The 9,770-nt window shown below is 41.9% G+C and overlaps 2 protein-coding genes across 2 annotated transcripts in view; both read left to right on the top strand.

Moving 5' to 3' along the window:
• Positions 1-9,770, top strand: part of hoxb3a (homeobox B3a) — a 31,792-nt gene continuing 22,022 nt past the window's right edge. The window contains 2 exon segments of the mRNA XM_047038475.1: positions 1-639; positions 8,538-8,737. The gene's annotated coding sequence lies outside the window, so the exon portion shown is untranslated.
• On the top strand, positions 2,602-5,820 carry hoxb4a (homeobox B4a). Its single transcript, XM_047038518.1, has 2 exons — positions 2,602-4,197; positions 5,177-5,820. The coding sequence occupies exons 1-2, from the start codon at positions 3,774-3,776 to the stop codon at positions 5,506-5,508; spliced, it is 756 nt and encodes a 251-aa protein (XP_046894474.1). The 5' UTR covers positions 2,602-3,773; the 3' UTR covers positions 5,509-5,820.

The following is a 9,770-nucleotide window of genomic DNA, read 5'->3' as shown; positions in this document are numbered from 1 at the left end:
AAAATGTACTGGGACTCGTGACACGCCTCGTTGTTTAACAAAGACTGCCAAACTGCGAGATTAATACGAAAACTTGAGTCCACAACAAAATGCCTTAAAGCACTCAGTGGTTTGTCGCGTTCACAACGGTAGAGGGATTATGTGCATTTTATTTTTTAGATGTATTAGGTGGATACGCAGTGGTGTTGCAAGGGGGTAGCCCCTTTTGTCGCCTACCGAGCAAGGTTAAAGCGACAAAGGCGCGTTCGTTCGCTCGGATGGAGTTGGTCTCACGCTGTTTTATCTTATTATTTTCTCTTCTTATGGAAGGCTGTGTACGCGACGAAGATCGGCTTGCGCCCTTTTGGACAGTTTAATGTTCACTTTGCCCATAGCCGGTCTGTGCTTTCGGCAAGGTACACATTGGAGACCCGCGGAAATGAGACAAGTTTTTCTACAAAGGTATCACGGAGAGGTCAGGGGCTAAACCTGTGGCGTTGGAAAACGAAGAAGGGGCTTATGAGCTCTCGGTGCGGCGAAAAAGAAAGAAAGACTCGGAACCAACAGAAGCCGGTGTGCCTCTTGTTGCGTCTCTTGTGCAGCAACAGAGTTGGTGAAAGGGAGCAATCTAAGACGAGATGAAATGCCCCGAGGAGCGAAGTAAGTAAGAAATTGTCGCTTCATTTACATATCGTGGTGTTCTGTAGCAGGTGCCTGCCTGGGCGGACCACGTGCCTTGCACTGCGGAGAGTGCACGTCCCCCCCCCCCCCTTTCCATAACTGGAGTTATGAATTAAATTCAACTCTTTGAGGTCGTTGTGACACTCCATGTGGGTTCTTTCGTGCTGAATATTTACCTTGGCTTTAGTATGTGGGTGCTCGCCCTGAGAGGCTGTCGGTGTACATCTTAACCCCTGAGAGCCAGATGGTGAGGTCCCTACACCGTTTAGAGAGGATAGTTTTAGGGGGTGAAGGCGAGGTCGGTGGCTCCCGAGGTGAAAGGGTTAGAGTGGACATTGGGGCTGAACTTTCTCTGTGCCATGGAAACACCTTATTGTTGCTTTTGTTAGATATTTTTAAAGGCCATTGAAGGTTTTCATCCAGGTATGGTGAAAGTGTTTATAGTGTTACAATTACGACGATAACAGGGTGGCACTTGATACAAATATACAGTGAGACGATGTCACGAAAGTACACCTATTGTATTATAATGTTTGCAAAGGCCCATTTCTGAATGAAGCAGGCCATGGGCTAGGAAACACTAGGGGTGCTAAAGATTTTCCCATCGTGTATTGGCTTTGTTTTCTGCTCATCACAAACACGACTGAAACAAAGGGATTATATCATGCAGATACTTAATTCGATGCCATCACTATTTTTTCGTTTTACTGGAACAACACTGGCTCTCATTAGCTGGTATTATGTTCAATTGAATTTGTCTCTGATTCCATGACAAAGGGCCCTTACGTTTTCATAACAAAGACCGATCTATATAAACCTGGACTTAGTCTAGGAACACCTTGAGAAGACTACAGCATGATAACGACGTTATTGTAAGATTTCAGACATAATTCAACATGAGTATTTTAAACTATAGCTCACCGTTAAAGGGTAGGTTTACTGCAAATATACCATTTTAATGTCCTAAGGCCACTACTCGTAAATATTTCACCGTTCAATTGGGTATGGTAGTTAACAATGATATTCAATAGGCCTGTAAGACCTTTCTTTTAATATGCGCTTTGCCAATTTTAGTACAGGCCTACATCTATATTTAATGTAATACATATATTTTGGCATATAATATATAATGTGCTATTATACGATTTCATTTTCAATCCGATATGACAGCAAATGCAAGTTATTTAAATGTATACCTCAGCCGGATCTTACCTTAATTTAATTGTGATAGGCCATTTAAATTTATTTTCGTAAAGTTGAAATCTCTTGACGTTACAGCAAAATCAGTTTTCTCCCAAGTTGTTTAAAATCGAAATGAGAGCTTCCGTGCGTGTTGAAAATACAAAACTTGTTAAAAGGGTGGTGAATTGTATTCTGCTCTTTTGGAGATGTGAGAGGTGTTAGCAATTTCTTCCACTTGCATATTTTATTGTTTTACATCCCCCTTTTCCGGAAATCTCCGTTTGAGGTGTTTGTTTTCAAGTTGTAAAAAGGTATTTACAATAAAACCCGTATGTTTCTGTACAGTGCGTACACAAGACTCAAACGACCATTCCAGTGTCCCAGAGACTCGTGCGTTACTTGTATAAATTATATAGCTTGCATAGATGTCGTTGTTTTTAAACGTCATACTGTGGAAAGGCTTTGTCAATTTAACAATCTTGTGCAGGTAGTTTTTTGTGTGAAGTTGACTCTTGAAATGTATGGTATATTTGCAAGCAAAACACCTTACTTCGGAGTATGTTAACTGACACAGTTTGGTGAAGCTAGCTCCGGGCGTAGCACCTTTATGCTTTACCTGACATGACGCCATCAAGGTTAGTGGCCCCACTTACTAACCTATCCTGAGAATACCTGTCATCTATATATACCCTGTAGATCCGGATTTGTGTGAACAGACTCACAGTCACAAATTCGTATCTAGGGGAGTATGTAGTTGGCGCATACACTTCGCCAAGGACACCGAGGACAACCAACGAGTTTCTATTTTGATAAACATTTGGCATCATGGCCTTTGTTGTCAAATTCAAAACAAAATCGCATGGCTTCGATTTCGATTACTAATGACATGTCATTGAAAAAAGTTTGCAAAGCCTTTGGATAATTTGTATGCTTTTAATTGATGATTTTCTTGTCTGTCACTGAATGGCGCACTCACTGGCTCACCATTTCGATTGAAGGAGCGGTCAATTTCGACAACAAAGGGGTTTTATCTCGTGATCGCTCCACCTTGCATGTAAGCCTTTCCCAACCATAACATTGCTTGTGCTACTTCAATCTGATAAGGTCTAAAACCAGTCCTCTATTAGCAATGCGCAAAAGCGCGTGGCATTACTTACTATGCAAGGTGTGTAAATTGGTGTGCATGCAGGATGAACGTGGTCTTTAGGGAGGGCTGGCGGTAGGCTGAGCTTTAATGCAAAGGTCTAGCTGTGATTTAGGAGGCTTTGTAACCTGAATTAGTTGATGAATTTTCTATCGATCCTAAACAAGCCTAGATTCATCTCTGACAGCCTTCCGCTGCGCACAGCACACGCCAGGGTATTCTCTCACCGTTATTAGCGAGTGCATTTAAGAGCTTTGGCAAGCACGAACACACGGCAGCATTACTTTTCTCCTGCACTTGTTTTTAAAAGCTTCAGGAGGAAAGAAAAACAAGATATCACGGATTTAGTTTGACTGCTGTCGTGCCCACATGGGCTAGGGCGCAACATGTCGTTATTGTCTGTATTGTTTAACGAATATGGGAGGTGAGGGACTATAGTATGTTCTAGACTGTTTAAAAACGTGGTGGTATTTCAATCTGGCATGGCTGTTTTGGGTTGTTATTGTTTTGATTCGCTAGCTTGCTTATGTCTCGCGTGCCAATGTGTAAAAAGTATGCAACATTCGAATGCCACAAAGTATGCCCAGATGATGTGCGGGGTCTGTTATGCCTATATCCCATTTCCTTATCCGGGAAGAGTCAGGCTCCACGCCATTGGCTCCCGCTGTCACATGGATTCTTAACTTTGTTCACTTGACAGAAAGTAGGAGGGTTCAGCGATACAGGGAAACCAGTTAAGGGATAGATATAAATTTTAGTATATTTTGTGTGCAATTCAAAGAAATTAATGGCCATGAGTTCCTATTTGATAAACTCCAACTATGTGGATCCCAAGTTTCCACCGTGCGAGGAATATTCACAGAATGACTACCTACCCAGCCACTCTCCGGACTATTATAGCGCCCAGAGGCAAGAGCCAGCGTTTCAGCATGAGTCGATCTACAACCAGCGGTCGGGCTGCGCCGACCCGTCTTACACTCCGTGCCAGGGTCCGGGGCAGCCCGCGGTGGTGATGTCTCCTCGGGGTCACGTCCTCCCCCCAACCGGACATTCAACCTCTCTCCCGGAGCCAAACCATCATTGCGACTCGGTAACTCCGAGCCCTCCACCCGCTTGTGGACAGAATCTCCTTAACCAAAGCACTTCTTCGGCTAGCTCTCGCAAGGATCCCGTGGTTTACCCCTGGATGAAGAAAGTCCACGTAAACATTGGTGAGTGCTCTTAACTTCTCCCTTACTCTGCGTCTTTGTGGATATTCTGCTCACCCAAGGTGGGAAGCAAAATGTCCGGTGTTAAATCTATTGCTCCCCTCGAAAAGTAACCATCGGTTGAGATTTACGATCGGCTGTTTGCAGGGCAATATAATTACACCCTCCATAAATTTTTATTGCACTTCTTTGCCAAGTAGGTTTGAAGTCTATGCAACCTTTCCGTTCTAATTTCTTCCTAAGACGGTTTTATGACGACTACACTAACCCATAAGTTAAGTTTTATGCTTTTCTAATTTGATTTTAAGTGGTTAGATGTATAAACGTGTACTTTCTCTGTCACCCTCCGTTGTTGAGTAAAAAGTTTTATGGAAGCTTAAATATTCATATTTATGGAAAGTACAATAAAACATGATTGTCAAGGCAAATATTTTGACTCTATTATGGACACTCGTTGTTATTCCACAGTAATTGAAACGTGTGCTTTAGGAGCTATGTGGCGCCTTTAAAACAAGCAGACGACTTTTGCAAAGTCACCGATATTCTACCCTTGTTCAGTACGCGTAATACAAGCACCATTTTGCAAATAACGTATCGTCAACTCAAGCTTTACATGACTTGCTTTGGTGCCTTTTGATCTGGCCTTTATGATACTTCATCTATTATGTTTTGCAGTTTGACTCTCTTGAATCATTATCCAGCACCCATTAACTGCCGTACAGCACCCCCCTGTGCCTCCCTTCTGTTCAAAGAGAGCTTATAGTTTAATTCCCATGCAAGCCCTCACCCATAGCATTTAAGCAGTACAACATTACAAAATGCTACTCCTGAAACCATGTTCATTTGTCTAGGCCATGTTATATCACACGCAATTGTTTTGCAAGCTCATGAAATATGGATGGGTTTATCTCAGCATGTGCAATAAATACGTTTATTTCAGTGTGATGATGTTGCCAGTCATGTATTGCTTTCTGTCCCACAGTGAGTCCAAATTACTCAGGGGGTGAACCCAAACGCTCGCGGACAGCCTACACGCGACAGCAGGTCTTGGAGCTCGAAAAGGAGTTCCACTACAACCGCTACCTGACCCGGAGACGGAGGGTAGAGATCGCTCACACTCTCTGTCTGTCTGAGCGCCAAATCAAAATCTGGTTTCAGAACCGACGGATGAAATGGAAGAAAGACCACAAGCTACCCAACACAAAGATCCGGTCCAACAATTCCTCGTCGAACAACACAACAAACTCGCAAAACAGCAGCCATGCGCTAGAGAGCTCTCAGAACCGAACCAGTGGACCTCCGCCGAGCCTATAGCCCACCCCATCTATCACGCTACTCCAGTACCACCACTACCCAACCACCTATACCATGCACTTTGGAAACCTTTGTTTCTGGGGGGAAGCATGGACGTTTCTTCATGCCTACCTCCCCCATCTATTCAATTACAGGGATGTTTCAAGAAGGGTAAACGAGAGGGGGGTTAAAAACAGGAGAGGTTTAGATAAAAAAAATAGAAACGGGGAGAAGACTCAAATGTAAACACTTCTCCTGGTCCTTTTTTGCCACCCCTCCCTCCCTCCTCTCTCTCTCTCTCTCTCTCTCTCTCTCTCTCTCTCTCTCTCTCTCTCTCTCTCTCTCTCTCTCTCTCTCTCTCTCTCTCTCTCTCTCTCTCTCTCTCTCTTCCTCTCCCTCCCACCATTAGAACAGAAGGCGGCAGATAGTTTTCAGATTTGGTGAAGATGGATCCGTGTTTCATCTTTAATCATGCCAAACTCAGCCCCATTTGTCATGTTTACTCTGCGGTACAAAGGATGAACCGTGGGCCTGCCCATTACCTCGACGTCCAACGTTGTGATTAATAAATGAGGCCATGTTTCGTCAAGAGCCGTTTTCGTACTCCTCTCCCAAGATCCTTTATTCTAAAATACACCCGAATATATTCTCCAAATATGAAGTTTGTTTTTTTTGGAAAATATAGCTGTGTATGAGTTTTCTATGTTTATTCAACGCTATATGCTAGAAAGACTTACAACGATTGTGAGGTCCGTTGCTGGTTCATTTATACAGGGACTCGGCTTCTCTTTGTTTCTTAAGCTGAGACAGGGTGTGGAACAAAAGGTAAATCATGGTATTTCACAAAAGAACGTTAACTATGGTTAATGATGAAGCTGGACTTATAGAAGCATACACAGTATGAACCAAAATCCTGGTACAAACCTAAGCATTATAAACACAGCACTACCTTTCTTGAATTACCTCAGTTGTACTTATATGTTTATCTTCTAGCCTTGTTTTGTGAAGTGGCAGGTTTGAGCTTATTTGAATTGCGTGGCAAGAACTTGCAGTACACGTATTCATTTATTTTAAGTAAAATGTAATTTAAGCAATGGTTGGCCAGGGTTGTAAAGAGAAAAAGGTGCGTATATTGCATGACTGAATATGATTTAATTTTATCTTTTGCTCTCTGTTATTCTTTCTTTGCACATAAAAATGCGCACATCCCCTCCCCTCTAATTTCCCATCTCACTCGTTCCTCTCACCCTGAACCATTGCATAAGCAGTTTTATTTGTGTCTCTTTTATTTACATTCCAAAGATCAGTCCTGTTGCTGATAATGTCGAAATTGTATTTTTTCCTTCTCTATTTGTATGTTGCTCCTAATCTGCTTATTCTTATCAGTGTCTACCTTATTATTTGTAAATAGATATAGAAATTTAAATAAATGGCTGAAAAAGCATATTTCTATTCTTCTTTTGTCCTGTCCCTCTGCGCTCTCTGCAACACAGCCTACTGGTATACGGCTGTGTCTTTCTCTTCAAACCAGCTCTTCTAATATTAAGGGATGTATTCAAAAAACAGAAATTATTCAATTTAATTTCACCCTACCATGGTGGGTTTTTCGTTTGCCTTTCAATGTAGCCTGTCTGAAAAATCACTGCATATCTCGCTGGTGATTTATATCTTATGGTCATGAGTGATCCTGGTACATTACGCCTTGTAATCTCGTTTTAAATCACAAACCTCTTCGTTTCACTCTCTTCTCTCGTTAATTTAACGGTGCTCACGCCCGCTGCTCGTTGGTGCCCAGAAGTGGCTTCAAAATATGGATCCTCGATTTGAAAAGTTAAATAGTTTCTCGGCTCGTGGGCTTTTAATGCTTTAATGAGAGTAATTTTTGCACAACAGTTCCTCGGTGTTTTCTGTCTGGCTGTGTATTTTTTATATTACAAAGGAGCGGGCTAGTGCCATAGCTCAAACCCTGACAACCAAATAGATAATCAAGAAGACAAATGGCTTCTTTTGTAAGGCGCGGCTCTTGTATTAATTCTCATTTTCTTTTCTTAGAGCAGGTATCGAAAATATAGAGCAGGAGAAAATAACATTCCGTTTTGCCGGTGTTGAACTTTAAACAAAAGTGTGGCCTCAAATTGGTCTTCTACCATTCCGTGGCTCAGAGAAGATTTTCTATTACTTGTTCGTTGATATCTCCGAGGCTCTCGTGCCATATATCCCCCTTCAATCCATTTATCTGTTTTTCTCTTCATACATGAAATACTCTCAAAAACACTAGACCATATAGACCCCTTGATTCAGACAGTGTTAGGTAATCTACAATATTATTTACCGTAGGCCTTTACATACAAATTGATATGGATATCGTTCCCATACCACCTGCTCCAAACAGACTATTGTCTTGGCTTCAATGGCATTGAAATAATTAAGGGGATATACAGAGATAATTTGTGTAACGCAATATAAAACAGCCCCCTTTCAAACGTAAACACCACTTGGCTATACTTTTGAAATAATTCACGAAACATACAGAGATAATTGTTGTAATGCAATATAAAACAGCCCCCTTTCAAACGTAAAATACACAGGCCTTAAGGGCGAAACTGGTTGAATAGCTTCCACACAGCAAATCTCATAACAGTGTTTTCTTGTAGGCCCTAGGCACTACCTTTACTTTTCAGACGCTGTTTAACATTATGTCCAAATGTTGTGATATTGACAACCATATATTTGAATAGATTCATGGGTCTCCGGTCATATATGCCTCTACAAAAAGGGCCTCAAGCACTTACAACGTAAAAAACAAAAAAGAGAGAAAGAATTTGCGTGTTGTACCGCATACAATATGTACCTAGGAATTCTATTCTTACTCTTGATCAAAAAAGCCTTCTGCTTTCGGAGGATGAATAGGAGCGGACAGATCTCTAAAGGGGCCCAAAAGTTCACCGCCATTATTTGCAGACAGAGTCAAGAAAAATGTGAGAATTATACAAAAAAATCATTAATCACTTGTTCTCTTTAAACACTTCTGTTCTTCTATTGTCATTCAGCAGCACAACTGCACGGACCTTCTGCCAGGAGAGGAGAAGTCTTGGAAGACACTTGAGGATCCCCCCCCCCCTTTCTCATCGACTACCATCTTTTGACCAAGTCATTCGACAAGAAAACTTTTTTTTTCCTTTTTGAAAATCCTCATGGAATGGCATCACAAGTGAAAATCTTCGCAGGACCATCGACGGCAACGATGGAGGTAATAACTTTTGCTTTGAATTTGCTTTGGAAGTAGTTTTATTGCTTTATGGCCCTGCTTTCACAGCCGGATAACAGGCGCACATTTGTTGAGGTCGGGGGAAGGCTAGCAGTTTATGGTCGCTTTGAAATAATGAGGTGACTTTTGGAGGCCTGCTGTTGTGTATCCATGATCGGCGTGGAGGGTATGAACGGAGTTGTGTTTTCTTGAGAGTTTGTGCAACTGTTTACTTGCCTTGTTCTCTGAGTCTCACCTCGAAGTGTTAAAATGTCAGATGTCAACGAATATACCTCTCTCTTTGAGCAAATGCAGTGATGGCGTGCTTGACTTTATTCTTTTGTGCAATGCAATCGAAATGAATGGATTTGTGGAAATGTGCTGTTTGTGGCAGTTTTTGCATAACCTCATCTCGTTTATGCTTTCTGGGCTGACATTGTGGAGACGGTATTGGAAGCGCTGTTAGTAAGATAGAGATGTAGGCCTAGTCCCATTTTATTTGACTGATATGATTTGTTAATGGTGCTATTACGGCTTAGGCTATTTAAAGAAACAAGAGTTAGCTAGCCAAGTAGCACAAAACACTGTAAATGAATAATTCGATGTTCAATAGGTCAATTACAGAAAATGGATGCATACTTGATGCGTTCGAAAACAATTTACCTCTCAAAATAGGCCTGTGTGACTTACGGACCGCCACTGCAAAGCAATTGCATGTAGTTGTTCGTATGAGCATGAATGCCTTTAAACGCATTCACTGCCCCCTGAACTCTGGAAATCAATTTCTTTGGGGATTTTTAAAAGGCCAGTGGTTCTGCCCCAAAGCCTAACTCTCTCTACGGACCAGTGTGGCATGATGCGTGTTAAAGTAACAGAAGCCAATGATGAAAATATAAGGACTTGTATCGAGGGAAGAAGCAAAGAAAAATAAAAAAATCGATGAATGGAACGGACAACAGAATGGCCGAGTGGAGTTCAACCAGGGGACAAGTTTTCTGACCGATTAGGTCCGTTGCGAAGTCACAGACTGACCCTT

This window comes from Hypomesus transpacificus, chromosome 17 (genome assembly GCF_021917145.1).
Source record: "Hypomesus transpacificus isolate Combined female chromosome 17, fHypTra1, whole genome shotgun sequence".
NCBI classification, from domain to species: Eukaryota; Metazoa; Chordata; class Actinopteri; order Osmeriformes; family Osmeridae; genus Hypomesus; species Hypomesus transpacificus.
Note: the sequence above shows the minus strand (reverse complement) of the source record. Positions and strands in the feature narration are given on the sequence as shown.